This window comes from Ictalurus furcatus, chromosome 6 (assembly GCF_023375685.1).
Source record: "Ictalurus furcatus strain D&B chromosome 6, Billie_1.0, whole genome shotgun sequence".
NCBI lineage: Eukaryota > Metazoa > Chordata > Actinopteri > Siluriformes > Ictaluridae > Ictalurus > Ictalurus furcatus.
Genome location: NC_071260.1, coordinates 20,176,555 through 20,193,668, shown reverse-complemented (window position 1 = coordinate 20,193,668; position 17,114 = coordinate 20,176,555). Strand labels below are relative to the sequence as shown.

The 17,114-nt window shown below is 38.8% G+C and overlaps 1 protein-coding gene across 4 annotated transcripts in view; it reads left to right on the top strand.

The window, feature by feature from the left end:
* Positions 1 to 12,891, top strand: part of tlk1a (tousled-like kinase 1a) — a 29,008-nt gene extending 16,117 nt beyond the window's left edge. For 2 of the 4 annotated variants that reach the window (XM_053627006.1, XM_053627005.1), the window contains 21 exons: positions 21 to 139; positions 541 to 612; positions 3,645 to 3,683; positions 4,577 to 4,652; positions 4,773 to 4,816; positions 5,134 to 5,229; positions 5,332 to 5,418; positions 5,545 to 5,637; positions 5,737 to 5,847; positions 6,329 to 6,465; positions 6,694 to 6,882; positions 7,043 to 7,109; positions 7,285 to 7,382; positions 8,036 to 8,117; positions 8,238 to 8,329; positions 8,797 to 8,886; positions 9,539 to 9,708; positions 9,804 to 9,939; positions 10,056 to 10,167; positions 10,342 to 10,449; positions 11,155 to 12,891. In XM_053627006.1, coding sequence (XP_053482981.1) covers positions 26 to 139; positions 541 to 612; positions 3,645 to 3,683; positions 4,577 to 4,652; positions 4,773 to 4,816; positions 5,134 to 5,229; positions 5,332 to 5,418; positions 5,545 to 5,637; positions 5,737 to 5,847; positions 6,329 to 6,465; positions 6,694 to 6,882; positions 7,043 to 7,109; positions 7,285 to 7,382; positions 8,036 to 8,117; positions 8,238 to 8,329; positions 8,797 to 8,886; positions 9,539 to 9,708; positions 9,804 to 9,939; positions 10,056 to 10,167; positions 10,342 to 10,449; positions 11,155 to 11,307 — 2,166 coding nt within the window. In that variant the 5' untranslated portion in view covers positions 21 to 25 and the 3' untranslated portion in view covers positions 11,308 to 12,891. Of the gene's footprint in view, positions 1 to 20; positions 140 to 540; positions 613 to 3,644; positions 3,684 to 4,576; positions 4,653 to 4,772; positions 4,817 to 5,133; positions 5,230 to 5,331; positions 5,419 to 5,544; positions 5,638 to 5,736; positions 5,848 to 6,328; positions 6,466 to 6,693; positions 6,883 to 7,042; positions 7,110 to 7,284; positions 7,383 to 8,035; positions 8,118 to 8,237; positions 8,330 to 8,796; positions 8,887 to 9,538; positions 9,709 to 9,803; positions 9,940 to 10,055; positions 10,197 to 10,341; positions 10,450 to 11,154 lie in introns of all 4 variants that reach the window. The other 2 variants (XM_053627007.1, XM_053627009.1) reach the window with 2 other exon arrangements.
* Positions 12,892 to 17,114: the final 4,223 nt, after the last annotated feature.

Genomic DNA, 17,114 nt, shown 5'->3' with positions numbered 1-17,114 from the left:
TGTTGCGTGTGTTTTCTCAGGTGCTATGGATGAGCTGCAAAGTCTGGATCCACGCCGGCAGGAGCTCCTGGAGGCACGTTTTATGGGCGGCATCAGTGGCAGCACAGGCAGTACTGGCAGCACCAGTGGAGGAACCAAAGTGAGTGACAGCATGACCTACAATCCAAGCTTTCTTTCTCTCTCTTTATATAAGCTGAAGCAAAATGGCAGCAGCTCTACCTACACTGCTCTCATCTCTGTTGTCTCCAAGTGGAATACTTCTGGAAGTGAATAGCCTCCAGTTGTTAAAGGAATTATATGGCCTTTTAGGAGGTTATTTGATCCAGTGAAAGCTTCCTCGTTTTGTGACATCCCTGCTTTCTGTCGTTAGACTCGATCTGCCTGCCTCATGCAGTTCTGCAGGGGTGTCATTAATTTGTAATCAACACCTGCTGTATTTAGGCAAGGTGTTGAGTCTCTCTCTGTCAGTCTCAGCCAGTTTACAGGTTTGTGTCAATATGTGCAAATCTATGTATGAATTATTTCATCTTCATGTTTCAGGCCTTAACAAACAACGAATGTTCGAATCATAGCTTTGGCAGTCTGGGATCTTCCAGCGATAAGGAATCAGAGGTATGTAATGTTACAAATATGAACCAGCGTTCATATTTTACTGCTTAAACATGTTATAAATCTGCACAACAGGCAGTTATAGTTTCAAGACTATACCTCAAATCTCCAACTTTAAAAATTTGCTAGTATTAGGCAGTAAATTTAGACTGTAAATGTTGTAACTATAAGCTGTGGACCTCTATATATCAAGCAGGTGTGTCAAATTATATCTGCATTTCTTTGCTCTTGAAGAGCTAGTTTTTATTATTATTTATTTTTTATAAAAAGCTTAAATGCATATTTTTCCTTATATCTGATTGTGGTTGAGAGTGAGTTTACCAAATTTATTTATATGTTAATAATACACCAAAAATGTACATTTATTCGTATCATGGCTTATTCACCATAACAGATGATCTCTCTAAGCACTAAAGAAGACCCCCCTCCCCCCCGCTCTCATCTTCACTTTGTTACTGAAGTGGTTTTTGTTGCACATCACAGACACCAGATGATTATTATTATTATTATTATTATTATTATTTTAATTCGTCCATTTTAACCAGCGTTTTAGTCCACAAAATGCATGTAAAATGTGAGCCCGTGCACGCTACAATTGTTTTACGCCATGCCTCTACTTACATTAATAAAGATGCATTAGAACCCCATGAACCACTGTGAACATTAAATAAAGCCGTAATATGTAATGTCGTGATCGTGCAGCCTGTAGCTTCAGATTGAAGTATTTATATGGTGATATTTATGGTTAAACGCAAATATAAGGATTATAAGGAATATAAGGATTATTTAGTGTCTGTTACATTTTTAAGTGAACTAAGTGGTAAATACAGCTGGCCCAATGACAGCTGTCCCTAAGCGTCAGGCTTCATGGACACTGGGGCGCTAGTGTCCTTTATAATAATTGTGTGTGAGATCATGCTGTGTGGTGGTGTGGATTGGAAGGACGGTTGCTATACACATATGCAACATGTACAGTATGCTGTCAATTCTAGGTAATACTGCTCCAGCATGAAAATATTGGGGTGTACTACGAGTTGATTTAATTTTGCAGGTCGTATTTGGCCTCAACACCTTGAGTCTGACACGCGTGCTTTAAGGTTCTACATGGTTTTAGCTGATCACTAGCTGCAGTTGCATCTCTGTTTACCACATAAACCTAGGCAGTGCTAAAGACCCGATTTCCAACATACCCAGACAGACATTAAGAACATTGTCTGCAGCCCTCCCCCTCCTGCCCCCTGCCTTGCACACCTGCTTGTGCCATAAATCACACAGAGACAGAGAGAGAGAACTGGAGAGAAAGCGATGGGTAGAGATGTAGAGAGATAGTGCCGGAGAGAGAGAGATGGCTAAGGTGGTAATTGGTAATGCAGAGGGGGTGTGCACGTATGGACCAAAGAGGGAAAAGTGAAGGGAAAAAGGAAGCCTGGAGCCAAAAGGGCGAAGGGGATTAAAATAGAGAGGGCTAGAAAGCTCAAGGAGACGTGCATAAAGCCACTGTCTAGTGCTGTGGTGGCTTGAGCTGCTGATTGTGCACAGATGCCCCCATACGTCAGCACGCTCTCTAATGATGCAGCAGATACATTCTCAATCACCACACACCTGTCACATACACTCCCACAGACACACAGCAAACATCAGTGCTAATACTGTGCCTAATAATGTTGCACAAAGATGTGAATACAGGACTACAAATGCTGCAGTTCAAACATAAAAACACACAAATCCACTGAATAGTGCAGCTAACAAAATAAGTATTACAGTCTACATGAAACTTGGCAGAGTAGGTAGAAACCTCTACCCAAAATCTGACCCACTGTGCTGCAGAGGCTGTTGTTTCCTAAACATGAATGTGCACAAATCACATGCACACTTGCCTGGCAGAAAATGTCTGTCACTAGCTTCAGTTTAGTATATACATTTGCAGTGTATATACTTTTACACCCAAGTACCCCAGAAAGAGAAATATCTTTATGTATAGTGTATCATAGCACTTTTTTCATCCAGGTGTACTCCTTCTATAAGCTTATACATGTGATTATATCATGTTGCTGACTTGGATTAGATGAATAGATTCAAGTGTTTAGAACAGTTTCAAATTTAATAGTATGTTTATTATATATTTATTTCTATTAAGATGTTTCATGTTAAATGTTATGTTTTGAGTGCTGCAGCTGTGCCCCCCCACACACACAGACATGCACCCAATCGCACATGTTCTGCCGTATCTTAAAGATGAGCAGTAAGAATGTGATCACATTTCAGCATCTCTCTCTAGCGGAAAAGGTTAATGATGTGCGAAAAAGGTAATATAGAAGGCCATATACAATTAAATTATGACCCAACCACAAAAAAAAGCTATTGGCGTCAGCATTTTGCTAATTAAAATAGGTTGCATGTACTGTATATGCTGAAGCCTAGATAAGTGGTGCCTTCTTTGTACATGATGTACATCATTACATGTTATTTACAATATATTTTTATAATTATATAACATGATACACAATTACAGTATATTTTAATAATTGTGTTATTAACATTATGCTGGTAATGTTTTATTTTAAAATAGATTTTATTTTTAATTTTTAAAACATTTTTACTTTCTTTGATCATGCAATAGTATACATGTATAATTTTGAATATTTTTAATGTTAATTATTTGTCATGCACTTGGTTACTTGTCAGGAAGTACTTTATTCTATTTTTATTTCCATGAGTTCCCTCCCCCCTTCTTCTTCCCCCCCTCCCTGTTTTCATGGCTCTGAGCTGGTGCCCACTGTGACCCAAAAATGCCAGCAGGGAGTGTGTGGTGCATCGATAACCAGCCCGCCTTGCTCATTAAGACTGCTGTGACATTCAGTCACTGTCACTAAAGGCTAATTATAAACAGAAGCTTTGGTCATGTAGTTTGTTACAGTGAACCTGTTTTTCTTTAACATCTTACTTGAGCGCCCCCCCCCCCCCCCCCCCCCGACTCTCTCTTTTTCTCTCTTTCTCTTACCTGCTTGTCCCTCCCCCTCCTTGTTTCTCTCCAGGGTTCTGACGTAAAAAGAGGCAGTTCTCCTGCATATTCAGTAAGTCAGTCTTTTTTGTTTTTTGTTTTGTTTGGTTTGATGTGGTGTGTATTTACCTTTCTCTCTCTCTCTCTCTCTCTCTCTCTCTCTCTCTCTCTCTCCCTCATATGACTGTATTACAGGACAATATTGTTCAATCCTAGCTAGATAATACACCAGTATATGATTTAAAACAATATATATATTCATTCAGATCAGTAGTCTGTTACGTACTCCTGAATATATTACCGATTAATCAGCATGTACATATTCATAAACCGCAGCAGCACTCAAATCTAAATGCATGAGAGCAATGTGGCACCTAATGTCAAAGAAATGCATTTTTTTTGGGAGAAGGCTACAAATATTTTCCAGGCTGAGGCAGCGAGTGAGCTCCTTGCTGATCAGAATACAAAGATGTACTGGCAGCTAGCCACTCTTTGTCTCTGCTGAGTAGGATTTCTGCATCCGTCTCAGTTCTCCTGTTTGCAGTAGGGTGTAACAATTCATCAGTTCATATCAACATGTATAGTGGTATGAATGGAACACGAGACATCATTAATTTATTTCTATTCTAAATCACTGTATTCAGTACAGGGCTACATCTAACGATTACTTTCATAATTGATTAACCTGCTGATTATTTTTTCCATTAATTGGTATAGGGGGGTTATCTTTTAGTACCTTTTTTTTTTAATTTTTTTAATTTTTAGTTTAGGTAAAATAAAATCCAAACTTAGTGTTACAAATATAAACTTCAGACGAAAACTTTACATTAACACAACTGTCTGTCCAATTCATTCTCTCTCTCTCTCTCTCTCTCTCTCTCTCTCTCTCTCTCTCTCTCTCTGAGATAATGTGGTAGTGCATCTATCCATATATGCATACATTTTTTTTTTCTCCCCACTCTGTAGACCCCAGAAAAGAAACATTCTGAGTCATCCAGAGGAAGAAAAAGGAAAGCTGAGATTCAGTCAGAGAGTAGCCAAGGTAAAGCCTTTTTCTTTTTTTGCTTGCTGGTCTTTCTTTCTTTGCCAAGGTATGAGTATTATTTTGCATATTTATAGGTTCGCTGATTTCCTCACTGTCCCCCCCCCCTTTTTTCCTTAGGGAAATCTATCGTTCGGGGAACCAAAATTAGTGACTATTTTGATGTAAGTCTTGCATTCATCACTCGCTGATTGGAACTGAATGATGTGACATTATCTGAATATGACAATATGAATCTGAAATGAAAATGGGTGGATATGTCTGTCACTGTAACTGGAACTGATTAAAAAGAAATCAGCTCAAGTTGTCTGTCATTTTTTGTAATTCTTTTTCCTTTTGAGGAAAATCGTGATGTGGTGCAGACAAATAGAAACACCCGCCATAAAAAGCCTGTCCTGGAACAGGGTGATGTTGAAATTAACAGAGGTCACTCCCTCTCTTTCCTGCCTCTCTTTCCTTTGCTCTCTGTGACTTGCTCTAGATACAGGGTGGTAATGGGTCCAGTCCAGTTCGAGGCCTGCCACCAGTTATTCGCTCTCCCCAGAACTCACATTCCCACTCTGCACCTGGATCCAGTGTATGTTTTTATACACACTCTCACATTCGTGCACTCATACACATGTACACACCATTTCTGCTTTTGCCTCTTTAACACTGTTATTCCTTTTCTCTGATTTAGGTCAGGCAAAACAGTTCATCACCCACTAGTCTGACTTTTGGGGACCACATGATGCACCCTAAACAGTTAGCAGTAAAGAGTGTTCAGGTTGGATTATAAACTGCTATTTGTTTGAGATCACTTTAGATTTTCTTTCTTTAGTGGGTTGTAAATAAACTGGGCTTAATTGCACCATTTTGTTTTCTGTGTATTTTGGCTTTTCCAATCTCTCAGACTGAGTTAACCATGTTGAAGCTGGCTGCTCTGGAAAGCAATAAGAACTTAGACCTGGAGAAAAAGGAGGGTAGAATAGACGACTTGTTACGGGTGAGTAGAGGACAAAGAGGGCAGACACTGCTGTGGTGTTTTCCACATCTTTGAAATTCTGAGTTTTAAGTTGATTTCTTCTTTTCGCCCTTACATCAGGCAAACTGTGATCTCAGGAGACAAATAGATGAACAACAGAAACTACTTGAAAAGTACAAGGAACGCTTAAACAAATGCATCAGCATGAGCAAGAAACTCCTCATTGAAAAGGTCAGAAGTGACATTTTTCCTACATTAGAAATGGATTCTAAAATCTAACTTGGCTGAATTTTAATCCTAAGCATTTAAAGCTTCTATAGACCATTTCAAGGACATAAACAATAACAAGCGAGTTACAGTTGGACTGTAATAAAATAATTCCAAAAAGTAGGTTCCGGGTCTGAGGGACCACCGGGCAACACGGTCCTAATTTTAATGCTGACGTTTTTAATTGCACGATTAAATATGTTCTCGCAATCTTTCTGTGCATAAAGCACTGTTGTTTTGAATGTGCTCGAGAACAACTAACTGGAAATGTTCAAGGAACACAGATGTCACTAGCTGTTGAAATGGCCTATTGGTAATGTGTGCGCATGTAAATTCTACACACATTACAAGACTCTTCAGCTGACTCACTTGGTTTCATATGATTTGGTTTCTCTGCCTAGTATGTGTTCAGTGTGATAATAAGTGTGCTATATGTGATGTTCAGAGCACACAGGAGAAGCAGGCATGTAGGGAAAAGAGCATGCAGGACCGTCTGCGTTTGGGACATTTCACCACTGTAAGACACGGGGCTTCATTTACTGAGCAGTGGACAGACGGGTACGCCTTCCAGAACCTCGTCAAGTAAGGGCCTCAAAATCTGTTTCCCCTTTAATGTTTTTAACGTGTGTGCAAGAAGACAGTGCAACATATCTGAACAAGTTTTTTTTTTATTGCTGTTCCTGCTTTGTTCTAACTGTTGAAGTGTTTCCTTGCATAGTAGGTTATTTGATAAATTTAGTATTTTCATCTGGATACACTCTACACTGTTTGAGTCTCTGTGTTATTTACATGCTTCTGTGTCCCCTGCAGGCAGCAGGAGTCTATAAACCAACAGAGAGAGGACATAGAGAGACAAAGGAAGTTGTTAGCTAAGAGGAAGCCTCCTTCAACCAGTAACTCTCAAAGCCCCAGCACCAACTCTGAGCAAAAACAGCGCAAAACCAAGGCTGTTAACGGGGCTGAGACGGACCCCTTCCTTAAACCCAGCTTGCCTCAGCTGTGAGTGGATTTCTGCTGCAGTACAATATTTGCCTAAGACTCAGATTGTATCACATAGAAACACATCCATTCATGATTGCAATGTATTTTCTTTGATCTTTTAAACAATCTAGCGTGTGTGTGTGTGTGTGTGTGTGTGTGTGTGTGTGTGTGTGTGCAGATTAACTATAGCCGAGTATCACGAGCAGGAGGAAATCTTCAAGTTACGTCTTGGCCATCTCAAAAAGGTCAATAGCGGTATTATGTTCTTCAGCACTTTAACAGAAAATTCAAGTCCTCTGTCTAGACATTAATATGCAATGTCAGTTTATTCATCTGAATTAAGTTTAAAGGATTTTTGAGCTCCTTGTTCTGAGTTCAGTGTGTCTGAGTGATTGAATGGTGTCTGTGAATGTTCTTTAGGAGGAGGCAGAGATCCAAGCTGAATTGGAGCGCTTGGAGAGAGTGCGGAATCTTCACATCCGAGAGCTGAAGAGAATAAACAACGAGGACAGCTCTCAGTGAGTACCGTCACCATGGTATCACTGTACTGCTTCCCATAGCGCTGTCATTATTTTTGCTTCTCAATGCACTGTCTGACTTCTTTGGTGCACCTTTTTTGATGAAACTTTTATTTAAAAAAAAAAAATTGCAGATTTTATGTTCACAGTAGCAACGAGGTGTTCAGTCTCCACTTAGTTAATGACTGAACCTAGACTATCTAGGAGTGCAACTTTAGAATTATACCTATAGATCCTATATGTATATGTCGGTGTACATATAGGTCCTATATGTAACGGGTGGCTGTGGCTCAGGTGGTAGAGCGGGTTGTCCACTAATCGTAGGGTTGGCGGCTTGATTCCCAGCCCACATGACTCCACATACCGAAGTGTCCTTGGGCAAGACACTGAACCCCAAGTTGCTCCCGATGGCAAGTTAGCGCCTTGCATGGCAGCTCTGCTACCATTGGAGTGTGAGTGGGTGTGTGAATGGGTGTATGAGAACCAGTGTAAAGCGCTTTGGATAAAAGTGCTATATAAGTGTAGACCTTTTACCGTTTACCATATGTGCGATTGCTTTTTGCTCAAGATAAAACTCTTCATGATGTATTTTCTAGCATATAAGGACATTGGAAAAAAATTTAATGAATGCAACCATGCCTTTGCGTCATCAGGTTCAAAGACCATCCAACTCTGAATGAACGCTACTTGTTATTGCATCTGCTTGGAAGAGGGGGCTTCAGTGAAGTGTACAAGGTATTTTGCACCCATAAACTAATCAGCATGAAGTAGATAAATCTGATCGTTTTATATATAATGCTGGTGTCGGATTTTAAAGCAAATTTCATTTGCAGTATTCTCTGGTGTTTTTTTTAGGCATTTGACCTTATTGAGCAACGTTATGCAGCTGTGAAAATCCATCAACTCAACAAAAACTGGAGAGAGGAAAAGAAGGAGAACTATCACAAGTAATGCTTAAATGACCCCACTCTTTATGCCATCTTAAAGTGATCGTACCAGCAGGGAGTGGTTTATAGAAGTGTGTTCAGGCAGCCTGCCATTTTGCACCGTAATTATAATAAAATATGAGATGTAAGCATTTTCCCTTGTGTGAAAATAAAGCAGCAATGACACAAATACTGTAATTATGATTTTTCCTATGATGATGTTGATTGGATGCATAATTGATAAATTACCAAAAAAAAAAGTCACACCCTGGTGGGATGGGTAGATGCGAGGTCAGATATCTGTATGCTCATGATTCAGGCACTGGGATGTGTATACTAAGGTATTTCAGTCTGATTTGGTATTCTGTTCTGTGCTGTAAATGTCTGGAAATGAAGTCACTTTCACCTGAGGCTGGCTGCCTGCCTAGGGTTGAACCCCTGTTGCCCATGGTAACCTCTCTCACTCTCTCTGTCCCCCCTCTCTGTAGACATGCCTGTAGAGAGTACAGAATACACAAGCAGCTGGATCATCCACGTATAGTGAAACTTTATGACTATTTCTCACTGGACACAGACACGTGAGTATCACTGAGGCAGCTAGATTGTATTATTGGTGAAATGGTGCAGTCACATGCCAGTCTGTATTGTCGTAGAGGTGCTTCGGTTTAGGAGACACGATCAAAGAGGCATTTCCTAATAATGTTGCATAAATTTTTCAGATGGTCTAGACTCCTAAAAGGAATTTATGAGCTATAACCTAACCTAAGTAGATGTGTTTTGCTAGTCTGCAAAATTAGCTACCTGACGACTTTTTTTTTTTTTTTTTTTTTTTTTTTTTTTTTTTCAAAAAACATAATTTCTTATTAAAAGTTAGGGTTTTCAGCTTTGAAAAACATTATTTTCCACTGACCAGACAGACAGTGCCTTTGCCAAAGTCAGTGCTTACTCTTTAACCATTGTATACTTTTCACCATCTAAGAGCTGTGACGTTAGGTGCTTGGCCGTATTACTAATATTAATGCTATCAAAACCTCCTTTGAGCCATTCCCCACATAATAAAGAGCTAAGAGCAATAACATTTCTCTCAGCTTGTGCCAGCCTATGACGATATTTCATTTGTTGTCTCGGATTCATTTATTGTTGAAAAGCTTACTTAAGGTTTTGTCATATACTACATAATATTGGTATTATCATTATTCATTGTTTTTATTTATTTTTATTTCTTTATAGGTTTTGTACAGTCCTGGAATACTGTGAAGGCAATGATTTAGACTTCTACTTGAAACAGCACAAGCTGATGTCTGAAAAAGAAGCTCGTTCAATTGTGATGCAGATTGTTAATGCACTACGATATCTGAATGAGATCAAACCACCTATAATACACTATGACCTTAAACCAGGTATCATACATGCACACTGACCCAGTGTCTTATAAAACAGTCCAACTGAGTCAATTTCATCAATCTTTATTACATGTTTATTGCTCTATTTTAAGGGAATATACTGCTAGTGGATGGAACTGCATGTGGAGAAATAAAGATCACAGATTTTGGTTTGTCTAAAATAATGGACGATGACAACTATGGAGTGGACGGGATGGACCTCACATCACAAGGAGCTGGCACTTACTGGTAGGAGATCCAAAGTAACAGCGCCACAGCTTGTTACAATAGTCTTAGCCTTTGTATAGCAACTTTGTGTAATGTGTGTAGTGTTTTTAGAGATTTGTCATGGTTTTGTTTTTAAGGTACTTGCCTCCTGAGTGTTTTGTTGTGGGTAAGGAACCTCCAAAGATCTCCAACAAGGTGGATGTGTGGTCTGTGGGAGTTATCTTTTTCCAATGTCTTTATGGAAGGAAGGTAAGAAGACTGCATGAACTGGCTGTAAGGTAGTGAATGTTTCTATTAAAATGTCACATTTATAAAATTAAGTTAATGCTAAAAGAAATGGTTCAAACCTTTCCAGTGTCTTCCTGAATGGCTAACTTGCCAAGTTATAAGAACAGTACTAGTACAATGATTCCTGTGTTTCAGCCTTTTGGTCATAACCAGTCCCAGCAGGATATCCTGCAAGAGAACACTATTCTCAAAGCCACCGAGGTGCAGTTCCCAGTCAAACCTGTGGCCAGCAACGAGGCCAAGGTCAGTGAGTGTTCTGCTGGTATAGTGTACCACATGGATGTGTCCCAAAAACTGCAGTTGAACTAGGCTGTACTTGTCGACCACTGCATTACTGATGACTATCATTTTGACTGTATCGTTTTTTTCTTTTCAAAACAATATCAGAAATCCAGTCGACCTTAAAATGTTTTTAAAGATGCAACTGATGCAGCCACACAAGTACATCAGAGTTTGGGTTAAATATCATTTATATTCTAATACAAGCTGCTAATTATTAAGATTAATTAATGACCAATCCATATATTGTATTAAGTGCAACAATTTTCTAAGCAGCTAATTGCCATGTCAAGTGGGACTTTAGAATTAAAAACAGACTGTACAGTAGTTAATTATGGTTTCAAATAAATATACACAGCAACTGGAGAGGTACATTTTCACTTCACTTGATAGGAGTCATCTGTTTAGGTTGCAGCCTAGATTTTGGGATGCAGCTAATGTGTAGTACTATGTAATATATCATTCATTCACTTGGTGTCATGTCACTAGTATGCCCTCTAGTGTTGTGAACATAGAATTGTCTGATTTAAGGTCAGTAAGAAAGAATACTGCTATTTAAAACTGCTGTTTGCAGCTGTTGCATGTGCAGTTGAATAACTGAGAGTATATATATCTTTAGCAGAGTTTTTGCCTAACAGGTGTGCTTCTATGCATATTTTTTGTTGGCAGGCGTTTATCCGACGTTGTCTTGCATATAGGAAGGAGGACCGGTTTGATGTTCATCAGCTGGGCAGCGATTCGTATCTACAGCCTCACATGAGACGCTCCAGTTCCTCTGGCAACCTGGCCTCAAGTCCGGCTCCTTCAAGTGTCATCTACTGACAAACTGCACTGACTCACTGACTGAAAATTGTGCTGGCCCATCCCTGCTCTCCCTGCTGCAGGAACAGGACAGGAGCCAAGCAGGCAAGGGACAAGTATGTCTTCAGATTGTGGATACTGGAGATCGACAGTTGAATCTGGTGTTTGGATTTGGGCAGTTCGACCAATTGAGGTGGGGTAGGAAAAGATCAAACTTTCATTCAGAAAGAGAGTGTTGCGTAATTGTTATTGAAGCGTAATGGCCTTTTAAAAATTCTATAAAGCACTGCTCCATCTGAGTAACTTGAAATGTGATAAATTTCTTTTTTTTTTTTTTTTTTTTTTTTTGTGACAGTTGCTTTGAAGGGATGGGTGAAGACTTGACACTTGCCGTAAATAAAATAATGCAGTCTCTGCCAATGATAAAATGATTTTTCTGGCAGGTGTTTGCTAAAGGAGCTTACATGCATACAGTAGGTGTCTAAGGTTTTCGATATAAACTTGGCAGCGATATTCTGACGGGGGGGAGGGGGCTGTTTTCTGTACAATTAACTACAAGAATGTAATTAGCATAAGTTGTGACATGTAGTGTCACAATAGGGCCAGGCAGAATACTAATTTTGAATGCACAAAATAACCAAATGTAGACAAATGACAATGTACAGAATCCCTATGCAGGATAAAAAATAAAGAATCCCTTCTAGAAAGTTAATGTATATTTGCTGTACAGGACCATACTTGCAGATATTAAATTTCAACAGATTAATTCTGTACAAACATTGAAGGTTTTTTTTTTTTTTTTTCGTTTTTTTTTTCTTCTTGTAAATCTGGTTTCCTGAAGTGTTTGCTGCTTTTATGTTGCTTTTTAAAAATGGCTGTATTGAGCTACTTTGGGTACGAAGTGTACAGTTCTGTTGAAATTTAAAATGGTAATAAATGCAAGGTAATTATTTGTTGCCTCAAATTATATACTACTTCAAATTAGCATATAAAACTTAAATTTTCTTGCTATGATTTGATGTTAAATGCTCAACTGCTCCAGTTGTCTACCTAAAGTGCCATCTGATGCCATTTTAAACACATGGACCAGGGAACAAGTCCTATTTGATGTACAGTTTGCTGTAACGGTTTCTGTGCATTTGATCAGTATGTCTCAAATGGGGTTATGTGTATCTCTAGGAGAATCCAGAACTTTCGATGGGGAGCGGTGGTCTTTAGAGATTAAAATAGTACTAAAAATTGTACTTCCATGCTACTGTTTGGAACTGGCTTTATTGTTGAGCGCATTTTGTAGAACATAATAGCGAATGAGATGTTAATGACAAAAGCACAAAAAATGACAATACATAACCAGCTAAAAAGAAAACCACAACTGAAACCCAGATATACTGCAGGGTTCAAGATTAAAAATTAGGATTGGGATTCACATCAAACCAGATATCTCAATCTCTTATTAAAGATTTTATTATTCATTTAAAAAATGTTTTAAATTACTTATTTTCTTGCTCTTAAAGGATTTTCAATCTGGTCAAACTCGATTACAGATATTTTTTTTATTTAACAAAATCATGTCTGTTAGTGGCATCCCAAAAAATTCATATGAATTACGGAAATGTAACTGAAGCATCATCTTATTTTTATATTTTTTATATATATATATATATATATATATATATATATATATATATATATATATGTGTTTAATTTCACTTTAAGAGTGTTTTGGGACTCTTTAGTGGTCATCCGTTCTTTCCTGTTTCCTAATGTACCTCGAAATGAGGAACATTAGAGAATATACAAATGAAACTGTGTTGACTTTTGTACATAAGGCAATGGCTACATAAAATAGTTATGTGCCTGAAAAATACAACATACTTGTAATGAACAGATGGTGAGTAGGATGGTTAGCGAGGCAAAAATTCCTCCATGGATCACATTTGCAGATGGCAGCAACGTTCTGGGGGCACCAAGTCTCCAAATGTACAGCACCACCTCGATGTCATCAAACTATTTGGAAGGTGTGCCAGGACAAAGCCTTTTCTTCCATCTAGCCACAAACGTAAGTGCCGGAAATGCTCTCGATATTACTGCGTTACTGATTGGAACCAGATTCTATGTCAAAGATGAGACAAAAAATAAAGAGCTTTTTGTACAAACACTAAAGGAGTGTTGGCATAAAAAGCAGAATGATTATTCAGAAAAGAAATTGATCCCTACTATGCTATGATGGAGAATCTGTGATGTGGAGCTGTTTTTCCTCCAAAAGCCCTTGAACCTTGGTAAGATACATGGCTTCATGAAGTACCAGGAAATTATAAATTAAGATCAGGTTGCTTCAGTCAAGAAGGCAGGCTATTCCAACAGGACAGTAATCTAAAACATACAGTACATCTTAATCCACACACATGGTTCAATGATGACAAAATCCTTTGACATACAGTATCTCACAAAAGTGAGTACACCCCTCACATTTTTGTAAATATTTGATTATATCTTTTCATGTGACAACACTGAAGAAATGACACTTTGCTACAATGTAAAGTAGTGAGTGTACAGCTTGTGTAACAGTGTAAATTTGCTGTCCCCTCAAAATAACTCGCACAGCCATTAATGTCTAAACCACTGGCAACAAAAGTGAGTACACCCCTAAGTGAAAATGTCCAAATTGGGCCCAATTAGCCATTTTCCCTCCCCGGTGTCATGTGACTTGTTAGTGTTACAAGGTCGCAGGTGTGAATGGGGAGCAGGTGTATTAAATTTGGTGTCATCGCTCTCACACTCCCTCATACTGGTCACTGGAAGTTCAACATGGCACCTCATGGCAAAGAACTCTCTGAGGATCTGAAAAAAAGAATTGTTGCTATACATAAAGATGGCCTAGGTTATAAGAAGATTGCCAAGACCCTGACGCTGAGCTGCAGCACGGTGGCCAAGACCATACAGCGGTTTAACAGGACAGGTTCCACTCAGAACAGGCCTCGCCATGGTCGACCAAAGAAGTTGAGTGCAGGGGTGTACTCACTTTTGTTGCCAGCGGTTTAGACATTAATGGCTGTGTGAGTTATTTTGAGGGGACAGCAAATTTACACTGTTATACAAGCTGTACACTCACTACTTTTACATTGTAGCAAAGTGTCATTTCTTCAGTGTTGTCACATGAAACATATAATCAAATATTTACAAAAATGTGAGGGGTGTACTCACTTTTGTGAGATACTGTAGCTATCCCAGTAAGTCCTCTGTCCTAAACACCACTGAATACCTGTGGGATGAGATGATTAGGGGAGGACTTAGGACCCTGGAAGCTTTAGAGGTTGTGAACTGAGGAGTAGTTCTCAAATTCTTGATTGTTATTCACCAATTTCAAGCATTATGAAAGACTTGGTGCTGATATGTTGGCAAAGTAAGGGTGTACAAAGTATTAAACTGTGCCTTTATTTTATTATATTGTTTAAGAATAAATTTAATTCAATAATTTTTTTTCTGCCCATCTATACCAAGAGTGCCAGTAATTCTGGCAGTGACTGTATGTTGTCAGCTTTAAATGAGCCAAGAACAGAAACACACTGTAGAACACTCTGCTTGTTCTCAGACCTTATATTTTACATGGCTTATTTTGCACGTCCACCATGTTCTTGCTTTTTATCACATGTGATCATCTCATACAGTGCCACCGCACATGACAGCATGTTCATTTTGCGAGAAGTGATGTTTATTGACACATCTTTATTCTCTGCATTGCATTAGAGGTAAGTAACAACACTGATGGTAATCTGAAAGATCATTCAGTACTCAGTAAATGTTCTTGATATTTTGGACAGTGTATTATACTCCTGTTGTATTAGTGATCACATGATTGCAGTGTTCGCATGTAATGCAGTATGCAGACTTTGACACAGTGGCAGTTCCCTGGCTAAGTGCTTAAAGATTGGTCTCGCAAGGCCATTAACCACCAATATTTTAGCTAAAACAAGACACCTATTAGAGACTCAGCTGACAGGGATGAAACTAATTGTACTTGAAGCCCAATAAATCTTTTACAGTAAAGTGCTTCTGTGCACAGAATCAATAACTATGGAAGTTGTACATTTTTGAGGGCTACCACTTTTATAATTGGTCCCTTTTTGCATAGCTGTTTAGAAAGTACTGAAGAGGCAGTAAACACGTTGAAGAATTGTGAAATACAACAAGCAGCAAGTTAGTACTGAGGTCACAAAATTACTTCTGAAGCAGTGCATCTCAATAGTCTAGTTTTGTTGACTAATGCGGTAGATCATTTGATATTCGTGTATGTGAATGCGTGCAAGCATGAGTGCAAGGAAGAGAAACAATGTCTGAGGGACATACTCTGGCACCAATCCAGGCTCCTTTCATCAATATCACCATCAGCATTTCATTAATGGAGTCATGCATAAAAGGGCTGTCAGTATTTATCAGAGGCCTAATGCAGCAGGCAGTCCCAGGAGGTCGGGACACATCAGTCACATCAGGCCTTCATGGACTGTCGCGCTAGCTGTTTTTCAACATTCTCCAAGTACGAACAATACGGGAATTGAGCATGAGCAGGCCAGCGATTGGAGACAGAGCTGTGACCACTGGAGGGAGCTGGAGTGATGGCAATATGGGATGTAGAAAAATATTTAAGAAGCAGCTGGGATTAGACATGCAATGACAAGGTTGTGACAAAATGACCAGAATCACTGTTTTATTTTAGTTACTCCTGTCAAAGATGAGGACAAAGGTGAGTCGTTATATTGTATAGGATTAGTTGTCATAGTTCAGAGTCATGTCATTATTGATAGAAAATGCTCAGCTTCAGGGTCCCGGTTCAATCCTGCGCTCGGGTTACTGTCTGTGCTATGTTTTACCTGTTCTCCCCATGTTCGTGTTCATTTTCTCTAGGTTTCCTGCAAGTAGGTGGATTGGCGAGTTTAAATTGACCCTAACTGTGAATGAGTGCAAGTGTGTGTGTGTGGGTGGGTGGGTTTTGTTATCCCCTGCAATTGACTGGTGTCCCTTCCAGGGTGTATTCCTGCTTCTCGCCAAGCATTCTTGTGATAGGCTCTGGATCCATTACCACAAACTAAACATGAGTGCAAAATGAAATGAATGAATGCATTAAAATTTCAGTGAAATCTGTTCCCAGGTTAAAAAAAAAAAGAAGAAACTTTTAAAACAGTTGAAAGAATTCATTTGGAAAAGCTATTGGAATGCTAAATATGTACTTACAGATTGTCCAATATAAACTCAGTGTCTAGTCTAACAAAAATTTCCACAGCAGGTATTTTCTGTTATGTTGCTTTATCTTATCCATACACGGAAAAAGATCAGACATGCAGGGAGAGAAAGAAACATGGCCGAGCCAAGCTTATTATTATTCCCAAAGTCCTGCTAAGCTTAATAATGCTTGTAATTGAAATTGATGGAAAATTTGAGGCTGTTAATGCAGTGCAGCTAATGGGAATTAAGTGTGATTTTCTTTTGGCTGTGTGTCAGTGTGTTTTATAAAGCACTAACTGAGCTTAGTCATTTCAAATGACTTGGCAATGACTCTCCCAGCTAATATAAAAAAGGAATATATGAATACACACTGACTGTTAGGCGAATAAAATGTATTTTATTGTAGATCTAAAGTAAGAAAAATATTACTTATTTAAAAACTATTATTAACATTATTCCAATTGTAATATTATTTTATATGTCCATGTCTGTAACTGTAATACACAATGTTGTGTTTTTAAATCAGAGATCTAGTCCACCAATCACATCTGGTCAGTGTCTGTGTCCGGGCGCAGTATAACAGTGGAACTAAAGGCAGGAACAGATTA